At 41.3% G+C, this 26,572-nt stretch overlaps 2 protein-coding genes and 2 long non-coding RNA genes across 11 annotated transcripts in view; 1 reads left to right on the forward strand and 3 right to left on the reverse strand.

Annotated features, from left to right (window-relative positions):
* Nucleotides 1–1,998, forward strand: part of PLPPR1 (phospholipid phosphatase related 1) — a 600,006-nt gene extending 598,008 nt beyond the window's left edge. For all 7 annotated transcript variants that reach the window (XM_044940346.2, XM_006067875.4, XM_045165145.1 and 4 more), the window contains one exon: nucleotides 882–1,998. In XM_044940346.2, coding sequence (XP_044796281.1) covers nucleotides 882–914 — 33 coding nt within the window. In that variant the 3' untranslated portion in view covers nucleotides 915–1,998. The remainder of the gene's footprint in view (nucleotides 1–881) is intronic.
* The window catches only part of LOC123332929, a 31,417-nt gene extending 24,228 nt beyond the window's left edge, over nucleotides 1–7,189 (reverse strand). The window contains exons 1-2 of one of the 2 annotated variants that reach the window (XR_006640885.1): nucleotides 6,856–7,189; nucleotides 5,160–5,287 (exon numbers count right to left, since the gene is read on the reverse strand). This is a non-coding gene — a long non-coding RNA (uncharacterized LOC123332929). The remainder of the gene's footprint in view (nucleotides 1–5,159; nucleotides 5,288–6,855) is intronic. The other variant, XR_006550107.2, reaches the window with a different exon arrangement.
* A 1,799-nt stretch (nucleotides 7,190–8,988) lies between these two features.
* LOC123332930 lies at nucleotides 8,989–11,883 on the reverse strand. The gene is made up of 2 exons (XR_006550108.2): nucleotides 9,852–11,883; nucleotides 8,989–9,186 (listed from the first exon to the last, which is right to left on the reverse strand). It is a non-coding gene; the product is annotated as an uncharacterized LOC123332930 (long non-coding RNA).
* A 418-nt stretch (nucleotides 11,884–12,301) lies between these two features.
* LOC102403928 (acyl-coenzyme A amino acid N-acyltransferase 2) lies at nucleotides 12,302–26,063 on the reverse strand. The gene is made up of 4 exons (XM_006067874.4): nucleotides 25,912–26,063; nucleotides 17,383–17,877; nucleotides 16,949–17,151; nucleotides 12,302–14,904 (listed from the first exon to the last, which is right to left on the reverse strand). The coding sequence occupies exons 2-4, from the start codon at nucleotides 17,843–17,845 to the stop codon at nucleotides 14,311–14,313; spliced, it is 1,260 nt and encodes a 419-aa protein (XP_006067936.3). The 5' UTR covers nucleotides 17,846–17,877; nucleotides 25,912–26,063; the 3' UTR covers nucleotides 12,302–14,310.
* Nucleotides 26,064–26,572: the final 509 nt, after the last annotated feature.

The raw sequence follows: 26,572 nt of genomic DNA on the forward strand, positions 1-26,572 counted from the left end.
TTCAGTAATAAGCAAACAAAATATAGTAAAAAGTTAATAAGGTTAAGGCAATGGCACCCCATTCCAGTACTCTTGCCTGGAAAATCCCATGGACAGAGGAGCCTGGTAGGCTGCAGTCCATGGGGTCACTGAGGGTCGGACACGACTGAGCAACTTCACTTTTACTTTTCACTTTCATGCATTGGAGAAGGAAATGGCAACCCACTCCAGTGTTCTTGCCTGGAGAATCCCAGGGATGGGGGAGCCTGGGGGGCTGCATATGGGGTCGCACAGAGTCGGACACGACTGAAGCAACTTAGCTGCAGCAAGGAGCAATATATAATCCTCAAACACAAACATTTAAAACAAACTACATGTAAGACTATAAAGCAAATCAAGAAACTTTAAAAGCATTCAGTGTTATATTTTCATAATTTAAAAAAATTTGTGTAAAAAAGAAAAATCTGTTCAGTAGATCACACAGATGACATTCTCCAGAAATTCAGATACCTTATACCAAAACCGCTATGCATTTGAAAACATTAAACTCACTGCTCTGAAAATTCATGGCTCAGAATACCTCATATGGAAATTTTTCAAAGATTAGAAGTGTTCAAAATTAAAACAACACTTAAAAAAAAATGTGGGATGCAGCTAAAATTACTTTGAGATCTTCAAATGATTCATAGAATACAGTTACCTGTAATACAAGACAGATGAGTTTATTTTGGTTGAAAAATCAGGGAAGGTTTAATAGAAGAGGTAACAAGTTGAGGGGCCTTGGAGACGCACGTCAGGGAGCAGGAACAGACTGTGAACTTGAGACAGGAACCAAGGGGATATTGAGGGAAGTGAGTGTGTGTGCATGAGTCAACTAAGATTGTATCTGCTTATGTTTGCAGAATCACTCTGCCTCCATGACCGAAGTTACCTGAAACGGCTGACGTGTCACAAGCTTTTTTTTTTTTTTTTTAATCACCCTCCAATTCAATACTTCAAGACACAGTTACTTGATATCAAACTGTGAAGACAAGTATTATGTTTATCTAGTTAGAGGCTAATGTTTTGTACATTTTTTGTATGAGGAAGTGATGTAGCTTGCCCTGATTTTTTTTTTTTTTTTTGGTCAGCTTTAATATATTTATGCCAGAATTTTAAACAAAGTTTTCTTCTTGTTCAGGTGTGCATTGAAGAACCACATTTATTCAATGATTGATGTTGTTTTGTGATATTTGTACACAAACCTTCTTTTATCAGTTTTATAGACACTGAAATGAAATATAATAATTCACTTTAATCTTTTATTATCACAGTTGCTGCCTCCTCTGGAATTTTTGAATTTAAAAAAAAAACAACTTTTGAGTTGCAGGGAAAACAATGTTGGTTAATGGTAAATCTCAAAATCAGTTGTGTATAAAGAAGTATTACTTTGAAAAAGAACTTTATATTCTGGCTTCTTAACATGTGATTGCATCCCAAGTTAAAGTAACATATTAATAAGAAAAAATCACCTAAGTTACACAAGCAATGGCAGGAAATTCTGGTTTTGAGGATGTTGGTATGATCCTTAGATAATGGCCTCTCCTGGTTAAGAAATTCAAGATCTTTCTTTAATCATGCCCTTGGGCTGGCAGGTAACACTGCAGCCTTCTTTCCCAAACGACCAGCCAGTACCAGCATACCCTGTCAACTCAGTTTTGTATATCATATTGTATGGACTTTATATGAAAATGAATATTTTACAGTTTGCACAGTATTATTTTACAGAGAGGGTATCAGAGCATCTACAACCTAGAGCCCCAAAGCAACAGCTTGACTTTGGGGCTTTTAATTGTTCTAGAATTTTAACTGCATCTCATTTTTCTAGCATGGTAATAACTAACGTGTAACTTCCCTGAGAGCAGGAGCTCCCTTGTCTGTATCTATCAGAATGTTTTCTCAACACTTCCATGTTGGTTCTTCTTAGCTTTTTTTGTACATATTTTTTTTTCTAAAGAAAAAAGTTATTCACAAAATGAATTTTGGCTCATGTCCTTTGTTTGATGCTTCATCCCCCGAGTATTTGAAGACTCACAATGATGTGACCTCAGTAAGTATTTATCCTCTTCAGTTCCCTGCCTATTAGGATCAGCCATAACTGATCTGTCTAGGAGTATGTGTGTTTAGGCCAAAGAATTTGTGAATTTAAGACACTCAGAAGCACATTCTGGTTTTCTAGCAAGCTACCTTTGCCTTCAGTCTGCCCATAGATACTTCTAAGGCATCGGTAAAAATTCAGTCATTTTGACTCTGCTAAAACTCATCACCCATCTCATTCTGGCCTAAACTTATTTGCACTTACATGTATAAACACTCACACACATCTTTTGAGTGACATCAGACTAAAAGTTGGGGAAGTGGGCAAGAAAGGGAAGTGCTAAAAGCCCTTCTCATCCCCAATGCTAAGCCACAACCATAATCTGGTTGTTCAAAACAGTGAACCCAGACATACAGAACAGACTTTTGGACACAGTGGGAGAAAGAGGATGGGTCGAATTGAGAAAGTAGCATGTAAACACAAATATTACCCTATGTAAAACAGAGAGCCAGTGGGAATTTGCTGTATGACACAAAAACTGGTGTTCTGTGACAACCTAGAGGGGTGCAATGGGGTGGGAGGGAGGTTCACGAGGGAGGGGACATAATTAAACCTATGGCTGATTCATGTTGATGTATGGCAGAAACCAATACAATATTGTAGAGCAATTATCCTCCAATTAAAAATAAATAACTATACACATATAAACAGTGAACCCTAAGAAGCTGTAACAACTCCAAGGTGGTGCTGTATACATCAGCAGTAACGTTGGAATCCAGGTTTGCCTGACTCCAAATTCCATTCTTTCCACTACGTTAAAATGTCTCTAAACCAAGTCCACATCTTTTCAGAGGTTTTTTGACATCATCACCTACTTATGTGGTTCAGGGTGGTGTAGGTGACAAAAGCACATCATGAGAAAGACGCATTCTACTTATGAGAAGGAATGATTTGCAAGCTCTGAGTCTTCCAATCTGGCATAAGCTTCCCAAGTATAATGTTGCCCAACTTCAGAGTGATTCATCTTCTAAATATTTTTTATAGTTCTTTTAATAATAGCAATGACAGCTCAGTTGCATTATTCATAAGACATTCTGAAAAATACTGGCACACTCCTGATTCTACATTGCCCATTTCTTATCACAATGAGAGACCATCTAAATATCTATCAAATGGTATTTCCAAGAACATAAGTTGACCAAGTGAGGGTTCCCCTTACACTCTTCACTTTGGTTTCAATCTGGAAGGACCTATTAGAAGTGTTCTGAGGTCTCCAGCCACAGACTCCAATTTCCTGGCCTTTGGAAGTTATTGATACAGGACACAGTGATGTTCCACAGAACACACATTGGGGCACCTAGAACCAAGGACCATCTCTGGGCTCACATCCCTGGGATCATTGGGTCAGTCTGATTCCTTCCATATGACAAGGCAACCTCAGTGTTACCCCTGATTTAGGCCCAAGTCACTTCACAGGCCAAGTCACTTCATTGACCTTTCAAGCCTGCCATTTGAGACTCATTTGTTAAGGCTAGAGACCCCTCCATATGGGCCATGTACCTAGGATAAAGCCTTCTAAGTAGGAGGAGTGGTCACTATCACCTTAGGATGAAGTCTGCAATGAGCTTTTCTTCTTTTTAAAGAAGCCCAGAGGAGCCTGAGAAGTCTGATTCACTGTGAGAGGGAAGTGAAAAGAAACTAAGGAAAAGCTGATAAAATGTATGGACATAAGCAACCTCATGAGACTATTAGCCCCTGAGGGTTTATTTATGACATTTTCAGTTCTTTGATTCTGCACCCAGAATAGGATCTGACAGAGAAAACTTTGCAAATAGATGGATGCCAGGGTTCCAACTTAATTTGCCTGAAAGAAATTATGCCTAGTTTGGAAATAAAGAGAATTTGCATGGAGCCTGAAGGTAGATGAAACATAAGTATATTTAGATACAGAATTAAGTGTGAGGAAACTGCACTCAGCAGCTATGAACATGTGGATGACTCTCTTGGTAAATCCTAGAGATCTCTCTAATTAGGCTGTGATAGACAGAAAGGCTATATGTAGCTCCAGTTAATTAGAACGTAAGTAGGCATAATCCCATACACAGGAGGAGGAGTAGACAGCACTAGTATGATTAAAAGAGCAGAAGAGTGCCAGGAATAGCATTTTTGTTTCTAAAAAATTGCCTTGATTTTTCTATTCTATGCAATGACCAGAACTTTGAAGGTGTTAAGTATCTTGGAGGCAGACACGAATACCAGATTGCCCTAGTTAGTTTTAAGGAGGTTACATTAAGGCTGTTACACTGTTCTTGCCTTGCTGAAGTCAAGATGTGTACTAGAACTAGCCTGTCATTCACAATCATCCCTTCTACTACCACGGGAATCTTGTAATGAACAGCTAATCTCTTGCTTCCATCCTAGTTCTTGATCCAGATATCCCAGGATTGAGTGATACGATCATTCACTAGGAATTTAATGAGCATCTATTATGTGTTAAGAATCATGCCAAACTGGGAATATACAACAAAATTGACCTACTACTCACCCCTATGAATTTAGGGTCAAATGGAAGAAAAGGAGAACAACCGCAGAATACTCAGTGTTTTGAAGGGAGACCTGGTTTAGGTAAGGCAAGTGTTATGTCGTCTTTGAAGTGCTGCTAAGTCGCTTCAGTCGTGTCCAACTCTGTGCGACCCCATAGATGGCAGCCCAACAGGCTCCCCCATCCCTGGGATTCTCCAGGCAAGAACACTGGAGTGGGTTGCCATTTCCTTCTCCGATGCATGAAAGTGAAAAGTGAAAGTGAAGTCGCTCAGTCGTGTCCAACTCTTAGTGACCCCATGGACTGCAGCCCACCAGGCTCCTCCATCCATGGGATTTTCCAGGCAAGAGTAGTGGAGTCTTTGAAGTGACATATACATTAAAATGAGGAGATGACTAGACAGAAAAGTAGCAAAAAGCATATGAGGCTAAGGGAACAGTATGTACCAATGTCCTGGGGCAAGAATGAGCTTTATCCATGCGAAGAACTGAAAGTAAGCCAGAGAGGTGCCAAGTATTGGTTATCCATTTGAGGAGAAGTTTAGGCCCTGGGGCCCCCTACCTTTTGCCAAGTCCCTCATGGGGGTCCTTGATTTGGTCCAGCTCTGTGGACCAAATGTGCTAAGGCAGCCGTCAGCGGAGTGGCCTGTTGTCTCATTCTCTGTTGCTCCTTCTTCCTAAACCTGGTCCCTGCCATTAGAAATTTTGAAGGCAGTCTCAACAAGGTGAGACATAGGCATACCCAAAGTCCCTTCCACCTTTTGTACTTTCCTTTGTATGTTAGAGGCACTGATAAAAAATCATGTTAACCATCTTTAAATTCTCTGGGGCCTCAGAGACTGTATCTGCCTATAGGCTTTATTTAATTAATTTATTTATTTTTGTATTTTTTTTATTTTTTTTTCCAGAGGATTTAATTTTATTTTATTTTTAAACTTTACAAAATTGTATTAGTTTTGCCAAATATCAAAATGAATCCGCCACAGGTATACATGTGTTCCCCATCCTGAACCCTCCTCCCTCTTCCCTCCCTATACCATCCCTCTGGGTCGTCCCAGTGCAATAGCCCCAAGCATCCAGTATCGTGCATCGAACCTGGACTGGCAACTCGTTTCATACATGATATTTTACATGTTTCAATGCCATTCTCCCAAATCTTCCCACCCTTTAAAGATCTTTAAAGATCCTTTCTAGAAATTCCGAAGGATCTTCACTCAGTTTGTTTCCTTCCTGTGTTTTATTAAGGTATCTTTGTTTGGGTCCCATTTGGGCCAGGTTTCGGCCTGTTTGGGCCCATCTCCAGCACCACTTCCCAAACAGGACCCACTGTGGGTTCTGCTGCACTTGCAGCAGCCTGTATTGGGCTGCCAGAGGTTCTTAATGAAGCCCACCTGCCGCCTCCCCGGCTTTATCCAGCACTTTCTACGCTGTCCTGAAGTGAGGAGTATGGGTAATAAACCTTGAACATCAGCTCAGGTTGGGCTGTGGGCTGCAAAAAATTGATGAAAAAAATTTTTTCCATTCTCCTTGGGTCATCTCTGTATGTTGACATATTAAGGGAACAGTACGTATTTCCATTATTTATTCCAATTAAATAAATCTGAAGTTGAAAAAGGAGAATGGACTGGGATCAACCCCCCTGGCTGCCCAGTTTCAGCATCTGCACCCCCAGTAGGGACTTGCCTTAAAACAGGGCAACCCGCCCCCCGAGCCACTGGTACTGACCTGTGGCCAGATAGGAACCAGGCCGCACAGCAGGAGGTGAGCGGTGGGAGAAACCGAAACCATCCCCCCACTCTACCCCGCCCAGGAAAAATTGTCTTCCACAAAACTGGTCCCCAGTGCCAAAAAGGTTGGGGATCGCTGGCTTGAAAGATATTGCCCCACCTTACAAGATCAAAAAACGAAGTCTCAAGCCTTTAACCCAGGTACCGGTAATCTTTCATATTGCTTGCCCACATCCCTCCAGGTGGGCCTCCAACCCACGACCCGTGGGTCAAGATTCCACAAAGAACGTAGGCAGGTGTGTTTCTTTAACAAGGTTACCCAAAAGGCATCTTCCAAACCCTAAATCTCCCCCAAACCCTTGTTTCACTGCAAGATGCGGAAGCTTGGCGGCCCCTCCCTGGGTCAGCCTCAGGGAGCGTTCCTGTAACAAACGCACCGGCTACTGCTTGGACTCAGTGCACAGGCTCTCAGCCTCTCAGCACCCGGGAGGGGCCAAAAAAACCAACGGGCAAAATCCTGTTTGGACTTACCTCCTGGTTGACCCACCAAATTTGTTACTGAGCCAGGTTCATTTTTCGGGAGGCAGAGCCAGCCAAAACGCTGAGTCACCGAGGCTCGCAGAGAAGACAGTTTACTTGCAAGGCGAGGAAATGGGAGAACAAGCCTCAAATACACGTCCCAGAAGACAAGCGGGTGGAGTATTCAGGGGATGACCAATGAAGAAGCAGAGGGGGGCTGGCTGAGGCGAGAGGGGGCGTGGGGGAAAGTTGATTGCGAAAAGATGCGATTCTCGTGGTCCTGCACAGGTGTAGCTAATCTACAACCCTCTCCATGTTCAAAAGGTCACCCAGTGGACACCAGCAGGTGCCCAGCCAGAGGGTCGGTGGTACTACCCTGTCCTAACCAGCTCAGCCTGAACTAGACAGAGCTGAGTCCAACATCCTGGAAAATAACTCAGGCAAACATCTTGTTTACGCTACATGCCTCTTAGAGGACATGTAGTCATAAGACATACAAGTCTTAAAACAACCTTGATTAGTGAAGGCAAGTGAAATGGGTTTGACTAATCACTGTATTTGGTTTCAGATAAAACCAGGAAAAAAAGAGCAAGGAAATGTGAGGACAAGAGCATGTAAAAACATTTTCAAATATTATCTTTAACACACCATGTGTAAACTCAAGAAACATTTATTAATTGATGGTGGCATCATCACTAATTTGTGTCCAAAATTTGACATCCCAGGCTTCCCAGGTGGCTCAGTGGTAAAGAACCCGCCTGCCAATGCAAGAGCCACAGGAGATGCCAATTTGATCTCTGGGTTGGGAAGATTCCCTGGAGTAGGAAATGGCAACCCACTGAAGTATTCTTGCCTGGAGAATTCTATGGACAAAGGTGTTCTGGCGGGCTACAATCCATGGGGGTGCAAAAGAGTCAGACACGACTTAGCAACTCAACAGCAACCCATACTTCATCTTGTAATCAAGGTGTCTAGAAAACCATTTTATTAGTTAAAATGTTGCTTGATTAGCATGAGTTTCTTTTTAAAGGTGAATAGTGTATTCTCTGGTGACTCAGATGGTAAAGAATCTACCTGCAATGCAGGATACCCAGGTTCAATCCCTGGGTCAGGAAGATCCCCTGGAGAAAGGAATGGCAACCCACTCCAGCATTCTTGCCTAGAGAATTCCACAGACAGAGGAGCCTGGTGGGCTGCTGTCCATGGGGTTGCAAAGAGTCAGACACGACTAAGCAATTATCACTTTCACTTTCATAACTGAATAAGCCATGGGAAAAGCCTGCTGCACCATCCCTGTCCCATGGATAAGATGACTTCTCTATTGTGAACTCAAGTATATTTCCTTTACTGGTGGATTTTCTTCTCTAACCCAGTTTTTTTTCATTCAGAGCAATGCTTGTCTGAATTTTTCTTTCTGTATATGTGGTATTATCAGTTAAAGTATTGTAAGGTCCTCTGTCATTGGACTAGTCTGTCTTTTAATATTATGTGTTGAACTAACCAAACTAAAAAATTATAAATACCCTTACCACATCCAACCTCAATTATAGTGGAAGCCATAATACTGATATAACTGATAAGAGAAGATTCGATTATTTCATCCCTAGATACTGCAACCTGGGTAGATACTGCTGTCAGGCAGGTAAAATGATAGTTACATGAGTTCTGGAAGACTGTAAATTCAATCCTATTATAAATCCATCTATATTTGTGTAAGCTTAGGTAACCTAAGCTCCCCAAGGCTTGGTTTTTACTCATCTGTAAAATGGAAATAATTTAGTGACTATCTATTCTGTGGTGGTTAATTTTATGTGTCAACTTGACTAAGCCACTGGAGCCCCAGATATTTGGTCAAACATTATTGTGGGTATACCTGTGAGGGTGTTTTTGGAGGAGATTACATGAGATTCAACAGACGGAGTAAAAACATGGATTGCCCTCCCTAACATAGATGGCCTTCATTCAATCAATGGAAAACTGAATAGAATAAAAAGGCTGACGTTCCTTTAAAAAGAGGAAACTTCTCCTGCCTGTTTAAGCAAAGACATCTGTCTTTTCCCAACTTCAATCTCATACTGAAACATCAGCTTTCCTTGGATATCGAGGCTGCCAGCTTTCAGACTGGAATTCGCACTATTAACTCTCATGGTTCTCAGGCCTTCAGACTTGGAATACAATTACACCATCAGCTCTTCTGGGTCTTCAGTTGCAGGTTATGGATTTGGAGACTTCTCAGCCTCTGTTACCACAAGAGCCAATGCCTTAAAAAAAAATTCCGTATTTATCATGTTGGTTCTATTTCTCTTGAGAACTCTGACTGAGATTTTCATACAGAGAGTGTTTCTAAAAAAAAAAACAGAGTTTTAAGATTGAGTTTTTTTGAATTGGCTCTGGCATTTCTGGAACTGGCTCTTTAATCTGATTAGATTTAAATATGCTAATTATTCTATTTTGAGTAGTAAGGAGAACACTAATAGTCTATGGCATGACTTGACAATGAAGACAGGAAAAAAAAAGGCACCCCTGGATACTTCTCATCAACCTCTTATAAGAATGAAAGGGCTGGGTAAATTTGCATATGATACTTTAGAACATTTTTGGCAAACTGATAAATATAAGATTGGCTTGTTGCTCCTAGTGTTACTGGACAAAGTGGGGAAAGAAAATGAACTGAGGAATTTAAATTCCCAACTTGTGTGCCCTATAGATGATCTGAAAGCTTCTATGTGTGCTCTGAAAAAGATCCTTCTCTCCTGTAATCACAGGACTGAGATTGCTAAATGTCATTGGGTCAGCTGAATGACAACGCTAATCCATCTCACAGCCTCTTGGGATGTCTACTGTTAAAGCTGCTCTGAAGATTCAATTAGATAACTCAAAAAAACCTGGTAGCAAAGTTTCTGGTATACAGTAAAAACTCAATAAGCATTTTGGTCTGAATTTTTTCTATATACATGGCTTATTTTCAGCTCCCTTCCAACTGGGAAGATGGAGGTGACTCTACTCACCATCAGAGGTTTCACTTCTCCCCACTATTGCATCATCACAAGGAAAATATAATACAATCTCCTCCAGCAACAGTACATGGTCCTTGGGACTTCCCTGGCAGTCCAGTGGTTAAGACTTCATCTTCCAATGCAGGAGGTGTGAGTTCTATCCCTGGTTGGGCAGCTAAGATCCCACATGACTTGAGGCCAAAAAACCAGAACATAAAGCAGAAGCAATATTGTAACAAATTCAATAGAGACTTTAAAATTAGTCCACATCAAAAAAAAAAAAAAACTTTAAAAAAGAATAAAACACAATACATGCCTCTCAGGTTATCCATATTATATACTCTTATGAAACTTTAAAAGTCTGATAAATGTCATAAATTTCAAGATGGTCATTAATTTTTAATTCATTTTGCAATATTTTCATTTAAAAATTAGATTGTGCCATTTGTTCTTCTACAATGCCTCAGGCCAGATCCAAAAGAGGGTGGGCTGCCAAGAGGGAGAAATGTTTATAACCATGATCGTCTTTAGTAGCAAAGAACAGAAAAACCCAAAGTAAGTGGCTTAAACAAATAAGACAGTGTATTGAGTCTATTAACAAGAAATACAAAGATTAAACGAGTATGGCAACAACATAATTAGAGCTCCAGTATTTTTCTGCAACTCATTTGGCTCAGACCTTGGGTGTTGGCTTTGTCCTCAGACCAGCTCCCCTCATGGTCTCAGGATATCATCCACCTTAAGATACAACATCCAAATGGAAAACTTCCCTCCAAATTCCAAAAATGTCTCTTTCAGGCAATCTCCATTCTCTTTAGATGTCTCTGACATCTCATTGGCCAGAATTATGCCACATTCTGTGCCTACACGAATCACTGGATGAGGAAAAAAAGAACACCATGATTGGTCTACACCAATCACCACTCACCTGTGGGGGATGGAGTAAGTCCAGAATCACAGAAGCACTGGGACATATGTGGGTACAATTAAAAAGGAGACAGGTTATGCAACAAGAGTGTAAACAGCAGAGATTTTTAAACTGATTAAACTTTCTACCAGAAGCAATAGAAATCTGTGAAAACCACATACAAAGGCTGAGAGGAAAATACCTAGTCAAGGTTAAAACACAACAAAGAAAGTGAAATGGGAAGCCTTAGAGATAAAGAAAATCCAGAGACTAAGAGGCTGCCAGTTTCCAGCATTAGAAATTATTTGTGTTCTAGGGCACATAAACCTTTGTCTTTGGGATAGACTGTCAAACCACCCTAGAAAGGGAATATGATAGGGTGAAAGTTACTAGGATTCATATATACAAATGAGAAGTATTCTACAAATGTTTAAACTAGAAATACTTCTGCAGTCAGCCAAAGGACACAAAGAAAGAAGGAAAAGCTTAGAGAATCAAAATGTCTGGACAAGTTAATTGAGGGGTATTCTTTGCCCATAAGTTACAGAAAATACTTGAAATGCATCAGAAACCAGAAGAGCACATCTCCCCCAACCAAATTTTCATTTGTTATTGAAATAATTGGGGGAGATAGTAAAAGCAGGAGGGGCAAACTGTGCTGATTGACAACTGAATAGCCCTTCCTAATAATGGATCTTATTTTTGTTCACAGTCCACTAAATGGACATGGTTTTCCAATGGATGCTGACCCATCTCTGTACCTCTGGGTTAGTCTTGATTGTTTAAGTTAGTATGATGGTCTCATCTCCCTCACCTGTGATCACTTCAGGCATGAACATGTGATATGGGTTTAGCCCATGGGGTACCAAGCAAAATAAATTAAAATAATAATAATAAACCCATTCCTAGTCATATCCTGATGGAATTTCAGAACGCTAAGAACAAAGAGAAAATTGTAAGAAGTTCTCAGAAAAAGAAGAAAAGAATCCCACAAAGTAGCAAGAATCAGATTTCTCATTGGCAACAATGGGTGCCAAAATAAAAAGACTAAAGAGAAAAACAAATATTGTATAATATCATATACATGTGGAGTCTAGAAAAATGGTACAGATGAATTTATTTGCAAAGCAGAAAGTCACAGATATAAAGAACAAATTCATGTTTACCAAGCGGGGAAGGAGGAGGGGGATGAATTAGGAGATTGGGATTGACCTTCATACACTGCTATGTATAAAATATCAATAGGTAACTAATGAGAACCAACTGTATAGCAGAGGGAACTCTACTCAGTGCTCTATGGTGACCTAAATGGGAAGAAAATCTAAAAGAGATGGGATATATGTATATATACATATAACTGATTCATTTTGCTGTACAGCAGAAACTAAATACAGCATTGTAAAACAACTATACTCCAATGAAAATTAATTTAAAATAATTATCACTGATTGCAAAAAAATTAATCTGAAATTAATAAGGTATATCACGGAGAAAAGATGTATTGCATGCTAAAGTTCTTGTCTGTTGGGCAGAAAAATAAACATACCAATTGTACCTTATTTTTTTAACTTTTATTATTAAAAATTTGCAAGCACACATAAAAGTAGAGAAAACAAACCTCAGAATATGCATCATCTAGATACAATAGTTTCTCACATTTTCCATACACCTGTAGTATTTTAAAATGATTCCCAGATATTGTGACTCTTCACTTCTAAATATGTCAGTATCCATCTCTAAAAAGTTACCTTTTACATAACCCCAATACCATTCTGACACCTAACAAGATAATTTCATAGTATTGTTTACTATCCAGTCATATTCATATTTCCCTAGTTACCCCTCAAAAATCTTTGTACAGTTATTTTGTTCAAACCAGGCCCACACACAGTATTTGGTTGATATGCCTCTCAAGTACCTTTTAATTTTGAATAATTCCCCAGCTCGCTCCAATGCAAAAAGAAAAACAAAATCCTACAAAGTGAAAAATTCCAAAATTTTCCATGCAATTTTTATGAAAAGAGACCAGGTCAGTTGGTAATTAAATTGTGACTAGACCAGATCATGGAATGATAGACAGTCTATGGTTGTCTCCTTATAGTAAGTACCATTTATCTCTTTCACTAGCTACCACATTAGTAAGAAGTTTGACCGAAGGACTGGATTTAAAGCTTGACATTAAAACTTCAAGCTTACTAGTGTTGTTAGAAGAGTTCTAAGAAGTGCTGAGCACTCCACATTACATCTCATCATGAAACATGTTATTTCAAGTTGACCATTTTTAGAAACACTAAGTTTGATCAGTGGGTTCAGAGGGTGACAATCTGACTCCTCCAATACAAAGTGAGATTCCCTTTTAAAGAACAAGTTAACTACAGGATGATACTTGGTACTTTGGTAAAAGCATTCTTGGGTTTAAGGGAGGGGCAGGGAGTAAATCACAAACTACTTAGACATTAACAAATGAGAACACAGTATATCAAAAAGCCAGAAAAGCAAATAGGGCAGAAAGAATAAACTTATTTCAAAGAAGCAGAAATTGATGAATCAGGAAAAATTAGATTTGACCCATAAGCAACCCAAAAGCTGTTCTAGGGGAAAAAAATCAATAAAATAGACAAGTATTTAGCAAGTCGGATTCAAAGTAAAAGGCAAAAGCATGCAAATAAAATGACAGTTGATATGTTAAAAAGAGAGAGAGAGAAATGTGTTCCAGAAAATAGAAATGAAATTCTTAGAAAATATAAATGACTAGGTTAGCTCCAAATTTTTTTTAATTTTAAAACCCAAACTAGTCAAGATGAGAAACTGATCTAGTAGAATTAGATGAATTAGAAAAATTAGTGTATCAATGAATACAATTCACCACATTGACAGACTGAAGGAGCAAAGCATTATGGAAAGGATAATAGCTAACTCTGATACTGAAATCACTATGTGCCAGGCACTTCTGTAATCACTTTAAATATAACTCATTTAGGCACTAAATACTCCAGAAGCACATGAGCATTTAATCCCACTCCTGTTTAAAATTTTTAAACAAAATATATTTTAGGAAGAAAAAGAAACATCACTATTCCAAAAAAAAAAAAAAAAATAGAGTTAAGGTATCTACTGGAAATCCATAGCAAGCTCTACATCAGAACTTTTCAAATCAAATGTCAAATTCAACTCAAAATAGTTTAAACAGAAAATGACTTCACAAGGGACTTTAGAGTTTCAGGAAATTCATCTAGATTGGCAATACCCGGATCCAAGGACTCCCCAGCCGGGATACAAAAGGTTATTCAATGTTCAAGGGCATCAAAATTTTGCAGGAGCAACGTACCCTGCTGCATATCAACTAAGATTCAATTTATAAAAAGTAACAAAGCACATACAATTTTATCAGAAATATTTCAGATGCATCTGATTCTTTGATTTTGTCCAATTTTCTTCCAGTTGACTCAAGATGACTGTGAATCTAGAGAAATCAGGAGAGCCCCCTCCCTCACCCATAGCCCTGCCTGATTCTTTTCTGTTGTTGTTGGTCTCCGCCCCCCGCGCCCGCCCCCATCACCCCCCTTACAGTGTGCTTCTGCTCAGAACAAGGTGTTGCCGGAAGAATTTCAGGATCTCTTGCCAGGAGTGCTCCTGGGCTGCCGCTTGGCCCTCAGGCTCCCCGCCCCACAGCATGGGGAGGAAGAGGCCGCGGCTCCAGGACACACAGCACAGGGGCCCGTAGGGCGGATCTATCAGGTGGCCCGCCCCGGGGTAGGACAGCATCCTTCCACTGCTTTTGCCGTGCCTCCGCAGCTGGTCCAGTGCCTGCTCAGCGTATTCTTTGCTATTGAAGCATTCGTCAGCCTCTCCTACAACGAAGAGGATTGGGCCCCGGGCCTTTTCAACAGGAAGCACACTGTGTTGATTCCGTTCATCTCGGGGGTCGCCCTTGAAGTGGCGGATGCGCACAGCACCCGCAGCGTTGACCTGCATGCGCTCTGGAAACGAGGGGATGGGGGTTATGACCAGATCCCGGTACCTGAGCGGAAATTCATGGATGGCATTGGCCCCACTGATGCAGACAGTGGCTGCCACTTGCTTGAGGTAGCAGGCCATGGCCAGCCCAATCTCTGCACCTTTGCTCACAGATATCACTCCAATTCCCGGCTTTTGGACCTGAAGGACAAAATGAAGGGAACCCATGACAGGCCATTCTCTGAGAAGGAGCTGTCCCACAGGCCAGTAAGCTGGGATGACGGGGAGAGTCAGAAAATGAGGAGTGGGAGTCCTAGCACTAGGGTTTACCAGCTTTTGAGACCAAGAGAGATCATCATCTACTTACACTCCCTAAGCCTTATTGTTTTATGAGGGGTCATAATATTACCTACCTTGCAGGACTGTTACGAAGATCAAGTGAAACAATAGACACTAAAACTGCTCATCAAAAGCAGAGTTCTATATAAAGCAAAAAGGATCTAATGTACCAGCAACATTCAAGCAGAGGCAGGTAAGCATTCTGAAGAACCAAATTATTCTCTCGAGCTAGAAAAAGAGGTGTCCTGGGTTCTTTGAACTGTTCAGTTCAGTTCAGTTGCTCAGTCGTGTCCGACTCTTTGTGACCCCATGAATCGCAACACACCAGGCCCTGTCCATCACCAACTCCTGGAGTTCACCCAAACTCATATCCATCGAGTCGGTGATGCCATCCAGCCACCTCATCCTCTGTCGTCCCCTTCTCCTTCTGCCCCAAATCCCTCCCAGCATCAAGGCCTTTTCAAATGAGTCAGTTCTTCACATCAGGTGGCCAAAGTATTAGAGTTTCAATTTCAACATCAGTCCTTCCAATGAACACTCAGAACTGATCTCCTTTAGGATGGACTGGTTGGATCTCCTTGCAGTCCGAGGGACTCTCAAGAGTCTTTTCCAACACCACAGTTCAAAAGCATCGATTCTTCGGCACTCAGCTTTCTTTATAGTCCACCTCTCACAACCATACATGACTACTGGAAAAACCATAGCCTTGAATAGATGGACCTTTGTTGACAAAGTAATGTCTCTGCTTTTTAGTACGCTGTCTAGGTTGGTCATAACTTTTCTTCCAAGGAGTAAGCATCTTTTAATTTCATGGCTGCAATCACCATCTGCAGTGATTTTGGAGCCCAGAAAAATAAAGTCAGTCACTATTTCCACTGTTTCCCCATCTATTTGCCATGAAGTGATGGGACCAGATGCCATGATCTTAGTTTTCTGAGTGTTGAGCTTTAAGCCAACTTTTTCACTCTGCTCTTTCATTTTCATCAAGAGGCTCTTTAGTTCTTCTTCACTTTCTGCCATAAGGGTGGTGTCATCTGCATATCTGAGGTTATTGATATTTCTCCTGGCAATATTGATTCCAGCTTGTTCTTCATCCAGCTCAGCGTTTCTCATGCTGTACTCTGCATACAAATTAAATAAGCAGGGTGACAATATACAGCCTTGACGTACTCCTTTTCCTATTTGGAACCAGTCTGTTGTTCCATGTCCAGTTCTAACTGTTTCATACAGGGTTTCAAGAGGCAGGTCAGGTGGTCTGGTATTCCCATCTCTTTCAGAATTTTCCACAGTTTATTGGGATCCACACAGTCAAAGGCTTTGGCATAGTCAATAAAGCAGAAATAGATGTTTTTCTGGAACTCTCTTGCTTTTTCCATGATCCAGCAGATGTTGGCAATTTGATCTCTGGTTCCTCTGCCTTTTCTAAAACCAGCTTGAACATCTGGAAGTTCACAGTTCACGTATTGCTGAAGCCTGGCTTTGAGAATTTTGAGCATTACTTTACTAGCATGTGAGATGAGTGCAATTGTGCGGTAGTTTGAGCATTCTTTGGCATTACCTTTCTTTGGGATTGGAATGAAAACTGACCTTTTCCAGTCCTGTGGCCACTGCTGAGTTTTCCAAATTTGCTGACATATTGAGTGCAGCACTTTCAAGAAATACCTAATATTTAAACATTTTTGAACTAGAAAATGAAGATCATAATATACCTAATATTTATTGTCTTCTCTGTGCCAGTAAGCATTAAGCTGATCTTAATCAACCCAGCAATCCTACAAGGTTGATATTATTATCCCCAATTTTAACTCAGGTGTGCTGTGCCCCAATCTAAACAGACTGGTAACATAGGCAGAACAGACATTTGTGATATAATGTTGCCAGGTAAAATGAAAAGTATTTTAAATACCTTGGGATGAGCTAGTAGCAAGTTGGCAGCTTCCTCAAAATATTCCAGGTCCACCTCCCCCAGCTGCTTGGGCAGGTCATCATAGGCAAAATATGCTAAAGCCAGCACTGCAAAGCCACGGACAGCCAAAAGACTGGCCCGATATTCAACTAGACCCCCGATGCCCCCGAACAAATCAACGAGTCCTGGGAATGGGCCTTCCCCTAAGAGCAGCAAAAAGAGAAGAAAATGAGATCAGAAAGAGTATCAGAAGGGCTGAGTAGATACAGGCAAAAGTACAAGCTGAGCAGAATGAATTTCACTTTCATACACAACAAAATGGCTTGTTGCTTTTACAATACTGTGGGAAATCCTAGTTCAACAACTGGATGCCCTTTGTCTTTGCTTTTATCCCCACCAACCATGTTGTCCAGGTTCCTCAAGATGAGTCTCACCTGGAGGCAGGAACAGGGCTCCTCTGATGCGACCTTCTCGGATGGGCACCCGCTGCAGGTCCGGGCTGGAGAACCAGCGCTGCAGCACCTGGCTGGCCTTGGGCTGAACCTCGCCTACCTTGTGTATGTAAACTGAGTCATATAGATCCAGAGTGATCCGGGTGGGTGTGTTCATCACATCCCTCTTAATTAGCCTGTCAAAAGGCCTTTCGGGCTTCAGGGACCAGAGGAGGCCCATTGGATGGACCCCCATGTAGTGGCCCCCCACGGCAGGATCTCGCTTCAGGTCCAGTTCCCCAGCCTCGTTAGCCCTGTAGAAAGCTCGGGACCGGTATAGATTCCCCTTGTCATCCTTCATGGTTGCTATGAGGGTCACCATCTGCAGTGGGGGCAGGCCCGTCGCTTGGATGTGCACAGGCTCGTCTGCCAGGGCACTTGCTGGGGTGACTGTCAGCTGGAACATTGGCAACAGGCAAAGGGACCAAATGGTGTTTCCTGCAGTGGGAGAGAAGACTCTGAGTTGGAGACTTTGGTTCCAAGGAAGAGGCTCAGACAAGGCTTACACTGGCCCGGAAGACTTCTGGAGATTACTGCAAAATACACGGAACATTTGGAGGAGGGAAAAATAAGGTGTGCAGAGTGTATTCATTATTCTCATTTTACATATGAGGACAGGTTAAGTGGCATGCCCAAGTGTTGTAAATAATTAATAGTAGAACTGGAAATTGAAGCTAGGTCTTAACACTACAGCCTCCTGTCTTATCCATTACAGCACTGAAGGAAATCTTAGTTTTGTGGTTTTGAGTAAATTGAGCTTCAGTTCTTCAGCTGAGATCATTCCCAGATGACTTATTTCACAGGTGTTTGTTAGGCTCCAAGGGGTAATGCATGATTAAGGGTTGCCTGGAAGGATCAGTGCTGCTTTTCAATTCCCATATCTACATAAACAAGAAATATGTTACAGTATTGTTTCTTTTTCTCTTTTTCAAATTTCCAATCCCTCTCTGCCATTGTAAGACCAACCACCAGCTCTTTTTAGAGTTCCCATTATTTGTTCTTTTTCAGGGAAAATAAAATTTCATGATCTGCTTCAGTGGCTTTCCAGTGGAGTGGTAAATATCGAATATTGTTTGTAGCAAAGAGAATAAAATATACATTTGGTCAGCTATTTCATACTGTGCCCTTTTATGAGCAAAATTGGGGTATTCTCCTCCCTCACACCCTTCTTTCTTTCTCTCCTTTTTTATATACCTCATTGACAAAGGATTTGAACCTGTTTATAGGTAACAGAGACATAAAAAATAAAAATAGGATCTGGGAAAATATGAACTAGAATCAGAAACACTGAATGAGTGACAACCAAAGGAAAAAGCCAACCTGTCAGTTGTGTTGTTCTAATTATTTTCATAGAAAGTTACCAGCTTATCAAGGGAAAGGAAAAAGTGAGGCCTTTCCAATATTTTCCTAAAAGAAATTTCTCACATGAGACTTTGACATAGATATGCATCATTTTCCAACAATGTCTTCAGACAAATTGTAGTAATAGGTTTCCCCTCAGAAAGTTTGATCCTCTAAAGTGAAGTTGCTTAGTCGTGTCCGGCTCTTTGCAACCCCATGGACTGTAGCCTACCAGGCTTCTCTGTCCATGGGATTTTCCAGGCAAGAATACTGGAGTGGGTTGCCATTTCCTTCTCCAGGGGATCTTCCTTACCCAGGGATCGAACCCAGATCTCCCACATTGCAGGCAGACACTTTACCCTCTGAGCCACCATCCTTGATTTTATTTTATGGAGGAATGCAAAGTGAGGGTTTTAGGCTTTATATTTGTGACCAGAAAAAATTCCGGAGAAAATAAACAGGGTTTGGAAGTGCAGGGGCAGAGTGAAGTCGCTCAGTTGTGTCTGACTCTTTGTGACCCCATGGACAGTAGCCAACCAGGCTCCTCTGTCCATGGGATTTTCCTGGCAAGAATATTGGACTGGGTTGCCATTTCCTTCTCAGGGGATCTTCCCAACCCAGGGATCTGACATCCTATCTGTCAGCAATCCTTAGGCAGACAAACAACATTAGGATTCCACTTTAAATCACCTGGGAAGGGAGCCAAGCCTGGGCTATTAGAGAAACCTACTAGTCAGACAACAACAGACTGGTTCCAAATAGGAAAAGGAGTACGTCAAGGCTGTATATTGTCACCCTGCTTATTTAACTTATATGCAGAGTACATCATGAGAAACGCTGGGCTGAAAGAAGCACAAGCTGGAGTCAAGATTGCCAGGAGAAATATCAATAACCTCAAATATGCAGATGACACCACCTTGATGGCAGAAAGTGAAGAGGAACTAAAAAGCCTCTTGATGAAAGTGAAAGTGGAGGGTGAAAAAGTTGGCTTAAAGCTCAACATTCAGAAGACAAAGATCATGGCATCTGGTCCCGTCACTTCATGGGAAATAGATGGGGAAACAGTGGAAACAGTGTCAGATTTTGTTTTTCTGGGCTCCAAAATCACTGCAGATGGTGACTGCAGCCATGAAATTAAAAGACGCTTACTCCTTGGAAGGAAAGTTATGACCAACCTAGATAGCATATTCAAAAGCAGAGACATTACTTTGCCAACAAGTGTCCATCTAGTCAAGCCTATGGTTTTTCCAGTGGCCATGTATGGATGTGAGAGTTGGACTGTGAAGAAAACTGAGCACTAAAGAATTGATTCTTTTGAACTGTGGTGTTGGAGAAGACTCTTGAGAGTCCCTTGGACTGCACAGAAATCCAACCAGTCCATTCTGAAGGAGATCAGCCCTGGGATTTCTTTGGAAGGAATGATGCTAAAGCCGAAACTCCAGTACTTTGGCCACCTCATGTGAAGAGTTGACTCATTGGAAAAGACTCTGATGCTGGGAGGGATTGGGGGCAGGAGGAGAAGGGGACGACAGAGGATGAGATGGCTGGATGGCATCACTGTCTCGATGGACGTGAGTCTGAGTGAACTCCAGGAGTTGGTGATGGACAGGGAGGCCTGGCGTGCTGCGATTCATGGGGTCGCAAAGAGTCAGACACGACTGAGTGACTGAACTGACTGACTGACTGAATAGCCAGAGTATCTGCCAAATACTCTGTATCATTTCTTTAGATCCTTTGGGATCTTCCCTTTATTTATCAGGAATCACATTTCCTTGAGGCACACCTAGAAGATCCATATCGTCTTGTGCTTTCATTCATTCTTTTCTAAGGTGGGCTCCCTGCAGATCTCCACCCAAACATTAACTCTCTGCAAGATCACTCTTCTGCAGGGGCAGAAGAGGGGTCTTAATGCTCAGTTCTTCACTGTTGAAAGGAGATCTTCAGAAGAAAGAGAGAGTGAAGGACAAAATGTATTTTGTGCTTCTTTTACAAAAAAGTGATTTCCTAGGAAGTCCCTGGTGGTCCAGTGTTTAGAACTCCACTCTCTCAATGCCAAAGGTCTGGGTTCCATCCCTGGTTGGGGAACTAAAATTCCACAAACTGCTCAGGACAGCCAAAAGTTTAAAAAGCAAAACAATTTTAAAAAGAAAGTAATTTTCTGCAAAGGACACACTCCCTCTCACCTGATCCTCCATCAACAACCAGTATTACTGACCATTTGAAAACTCATGGTCAATAGAATAATTTGGAATAAACAGAAAGATTGTGAATGTTTTCCTTTAATACCAGCAGAGTTCTTCACAGAAGGAGGTTGCATCAGTTCAAACTTCCTGGGTCTTTCATTAGTCTTAGGGAGATAGGACATGTAATATGAATAAGAATACCCCATATCCTGTGTGACATTTCAGGGCTCCCTTGGTATTTTCTGATCTGGTCCTTCCTATAACTCTTTGTATCTGCTATTTCTTTCTTCCCAAAAAAGAAATCATTAAGAAGGGGTACTTGAGAGCCTTATTCCACACATTCTTCTTTCTTCTCAAAACTTCCTTATAACGTATTGACTCACTACAGATTTTATTTTCAAATGGAATTCATTTGAATTACTTAACATAACTACTCTCCTGCATGCATTCTGCATCTGGTCTCATTCTTCCAGGTGGATTGCCAACTCAAGGGCAGCAACCATGTGTTAAAACTTCAGAAAATCTATTGATATTCATATAGTAAATTATACATTGTATATACTTCAGAGTTATGAAATTCATAATGAGGGCAAGAAAAAAATAGCAGCAAACAAGTAATTAAGATACTCTACTTATATAGTGCTTTTGTAATGTAAAATTAAAATTAGAGTTTCTTTACAAATCATGGTCTCTCTTTATCTGAGAATTGCCCCCTAAGCCCAGAGATGGACACTCCATAGCTATGTTTATACCATGTGACCTCCTTCCTGGGGGCTGTTACTGACTGGATCAGGACTGGGCACCTGATTCAAGACATGCCTGGAATGTTCCTACCTTGCCAATTTGGAATGGGGACTCAGAGCTCACCAGTCCCTTTATCAAGGTAAGGACTAAAGGTGAAGCAGAGGTAGCAAAGTTGGGTAGCAACTTCGGTAGCAAAGTTGACTTGCGTGGCCATGCCTTTGACATCCTGAAATTTTGCACCCACGGTGCCCTCTTACCTTATGTTAGTCCTGTCCCTGGACTCTTTCTGTGTGAGTGTATCCATGAAATGCAGACGCTGCATCCAGATAATCACAGAAAACCAGCCTTGGGGTAGAGTATGGACATTTGAGGAAAGAGTGACAGAGACAGAGAGAAATTTGTTCCTATCCTGAGAAGCCCTGAAGAAAGAAGGTCTGAAATTACGGAAATAAGCGTCAGAGGAAAGAGAGATCCCAGAAGATAGGTTTCAGGAGATACCAGTCTTTGAAAGGAATCTTTCTAGAATTTTGTTTTGGGGTCTCAGGACTTAGCTGACTATGCTAAGTTTTATCTGTTTTATCTCCTAGTTTGTTTGGAGCTCCTGCTATTGATTCAAATCAAAGCTGAATTCTGAATTGTCAGAAATTCCCTGTAATGGTCATTAGTATTCTAGGTCTAGATTTTGCCATTTACACCAAGGTATATGCAAGGGATTAGATTATAATGATAGTTCCTGTAAGAAGTAGAAGTTCTCCCAAGAGCACATGAAATAGAGAGATCATTTGGTCAGTCAATAATGTGTGCTTGTGAAGGTGTCTCTGGTTTCTTAGCCACACACAGAGTAGGAAGTAACCACATGATCAGCAATCCCACAGTCACTGTGTTTGGAATGTGGGCTAAACAAAGTTGCCTTTCACAGGCTGATGAGGCAGATCTCGTGAAGATCTGGTAGGGATCCAAGGCAAAGTTGGACAGATTGCCTTTGCAGAACTTAGTTGTAAGCCTCTCGGACCTCAGATTAGTCAAACTATTCTTTATATAACAGTCTCTTATAAGTTCAAGAAACAAGAAAAATCCAAGATTTAAATATTGGGTTGGCAAAAAAGTTCATTTGGGTTTTCCTTAATATCTTACAGAAAACCCAGAATGACATTTTTGGTCCACCCAATACATACACATGTATACACACACACACACCCTTACAAAAGAAGATTTGGGATTCTCAGTGGGGTTCTGAGGAGCTCTGAGGTTCTGCAAAATGTCATCAGGGTTTCCACAAGAGCTCTTAATTGGAAAAAAAGAGAAACAGTTTTTGAACTCCAAGTGTGAGGTGAAGGACGGGGCTAAGCAGTTCCATCCCTGGTTGTTTAGCCCCATAGGGTAGTGTGTGAAAGGACCATAGCCAGAGACCATTCTCAGTTTGAGACACAAACTAGCGGAGGCTTTTGATGGCTATGAGCTCAGTGTTCTGTGCAGAGGCGGACACTGTGCTGATGAGTGCCTCTCCTCCCTGAATTACCTCCTCCAAATCCCACTCTGCTCTGTGGACTGAGGTAAAAAAGAAAACAAAGTCTATTGGTGTAATATAGAGGGAAATTTGCTGGTAATACAAGTGGTCCTGTTTCACTGGGCATGATCTTTAACAACTGAAAAATGCATCAGGGGCTCCAGGAAAAGCGTAAAGACAAATCACATATCACAGTTATTTGACAAGTAATGGGGCTGGTTATTTTAAGTGGCCTTTGGAATTCAATTCTCCCCTCATTTCCCTTTTTTCTGTAATAGGAAACAATTACTGAGCACTTACTAAAGGCTCATCACTGGGTAATAGGAATCTGCATAGTAAAGCCTTTTCACTTTTCAAGACCCTTTTATGTTTATTATTTCTCTTGACCCTCACAAAAAATCTATGGGAATAAAAAGAAATCATTATAATCCTTCCATTGTATATTAGAAAATTGAGCTCAGCTAAATGACTTACCTAAACTTGCCTATGTTGTTAATGATGAAGTAAGAATTTTAACCAGTGCCATCCCACCCTACTTACATACCTTACTTATCTTCCTCAAATGAGGGTAGACATGTGAAAGCTCATTCTTTTCCTGGCCACTCCCTCTTGCTTTTCTTTCCTACTTCTTTCTTGATTTTAACTTCATCTTTCCCTTTCCCCAACTCTAAAGACTTATGTTAAATATTAACATATATCCTGGTATGCCCTCTTTCTTGATTATACCTTTATCTTTCCTGTTGCTTAACTCTAAAGCCCTTTGGTTAAGTATTAATATATACCCTGGTGTGGCAGAACTAGTAATGGACCAGTAGAATTAAACTTTATAGTCCACAAACCCACATATGCAGGAAATATAAATTTTTTCTGTTTTTCTAGATTCAGAGTAATTTCTATTCCTGACCCAGGAATCAAACCCGGGTCTCCTGCATTGCAGACAGATTCTTTGCTGTCTGAACCAATGCAGGCCCAGTGGGTGGTGCTAGTGGTAGAGAACCTGCCTGCCAATGCAGGAGATGCAAAGAGGCATGGATTCGATCCCTGAGTCAGGAAGATCCCCTGGAGGAGGAAATGAAAACCCACTCTAGTATTCTTGCCTGGAAAATGCGGGCTATTGTCCGTGGGGTCGCAAAGAGTTGGACACGACTCAGTGACTGAGCGTGCTTGATGATGTGCTTACTTGATGATACATTCTTCTAAACCCATTTTACAATGGATGCCAGTGGTTCCAAATTCAGATACCTATTGGAGTCAGACAGGTATTATAAATTTATAGATAAAGACCAGAGATGAACAAAATATAAGGCTGTAGTGAACCTAAGACTACCAGCCCTTCTACAGGCACTCAAATGTATTATATTAAAAAGAAAAAAAAAAATACATACACACGAAACCACCCAACAATCACCAAACAAATAAAAATCAATCCAAAGTGTGGACCGAATGAAACACACCCATTTATGACTTTTGGAATTCACGTCATCCACTAGGATTTTGTACCATAAAGGCCAAGTAAAGATGTTTGTCTTCTCTTCCTGGTGTACTGTCCTTTTCTGAGGCAAAAAGTATCAACTGACCTCCCTCTGGAGGAAGAAGGAAAACAAGGTAAAATAGAAATACCAAAATATGAGTGACATATCTCAGAGAGAGTGTGAAGAGAGAACAGAAGACCAGGTGAATTTTTATGGGCTACTTAAAATGCAAAATTCCTCAAAATTCAATGGCATAATTCCTTGCCGCAGAAGGCAGGACCCTGTTTATCGGCAACTGTCAAAGAAACCAAACGTAGAAAGCAACCGGAGGGCAAGAAACAAGAACTCAGCTGCCTCACACGTGGTGGTGGAGAGGGAGCCCTCAGCAAAATGGGAGCGACCTGATAGGGTCTGAAAGCTGAAACCCATATTGCTGAGCAGGTTTCAGACGTCCCAGAGTCCCAGGGTGAAGGGTGGGGATCAAGCCTGCACTATTCGAGACCTTGACCTGTTAGAGGAAGGGAAGTCAATAACTGGCAGGACTTCAACACATCAGAAGCAGGAAGAAAAGAGTTAAAGAGAGCAAAGTTCCCATGGAACTTAAAATTACCGTCACTAATCAAGAAACAGATTCCATTCCCTTCAGAAGCCTGTGGCTTTTCTTTCTTCACCCCAGAACTTCTTTCTCCTAATAAATCTCAGGAAAATATTCCTTGAGTCAAGAAACATCTCTCCAGTAGTCACATTAGGCTGGATCTTGACTTTTGCAGGCAAGTGTGCATTTTGCCTCCAAAGTAAAAGTGAAAGTGTTAGTCGATCAGTTGTGTCCAAATCTTTGCGAGTTCCTCAGTCCATGAGATTCTCCAGGCAAGAATAGCAAAGCGGGCTGCCATTCCCCTCTCCAGGGTATCTTTCCAACCCAGGGATTGAACCTGGGTCTTCTACATTGCAAGCAGATTCTTTACTGTCTGAGCCACCAAGGAAGCCCTTTTGCTTCCAAAATAATCTCCTAAACAGTCTTCCAGATAGCACAATGCAGCTAGCATAAATCTGCATTTGAACAATAAACCACCTGGGACAGTAATTGCTAGTTTTTCGGAGAACTGAGCTACCCATTGAAGTGAGCAAAACACACACAGCAAGATGCAAACAGCCTTCCCGGGTGCCCTGTGGCTGAAATCAGAAAGCAGATCTTTTCTACTTGGCCGTGATGGCCTTGACTTACCCTGAATTCAGCTGCAGAGAGCAGTCCGGAGCGAGGTGCTTTACGGAGCCAGCTAAGAGCACTAGACACTTGCCTGTTGCTTGCTAATTTAGAACCTTCAAAATACCTCAGCCTACTGGTCAAAGTTGAAACTGCCTCCATAAAAACAATCAGCTGATCCTTTTTTTTTTTTTTTAAGTTCTCAGGGGTGGGGTTATCAGCACATGCTGCCACAGGCTCTGGGCAAAGGCTCAGTTTAGCTGGCATGCCTTTCAATCCAAAGGTTTCATAGTGGAGTCTTTCATTTCATCACACAGGTCTGGTTTCTATGCCTCTTCCCTGGACTTCTCTCAACTCCTAGCTCTCTTCTCCTTTGCTTCAGTTCCTTCCCTATCTCCTCCCCTAAGTCAGTAGTCTCCTAGGCAGCATGTTTTTGTTGGTTTCTAAGAAGATGGTATCCATCTTCAGAGTGGTGTGGTTTTCAGACTCATCTGGAGAGTCGGTTAAACACAGACTCAGGGCCCTTTACCTGCAGATTCTGACTTGATAGGTTTTGGTTAAGTTTCTGGGATCTGTACTTTTAACAATAGATTCTAAAACATAGCCCAGTTTGCAAACCATTCTTCCAAGGGAGGGCTGAAGCCCTCTCCATGCAAAAATGCCTCCTCAGGACAAGAATCCC

This window comes from Bubalus bubalis, chromosome 3 (assembly GCF_019923935.1).
Source record: "Bubalus bubalis isolate 160015118507 breed Murrah chromosome 3, NDDB_SH_1, whole genome shotgun sequence".
NCBI lineage: Eukaryota > Metazoa > Chordata > Mammalia > Artiodactyla > Bovidae > Bubalus > Bubalus bubalis.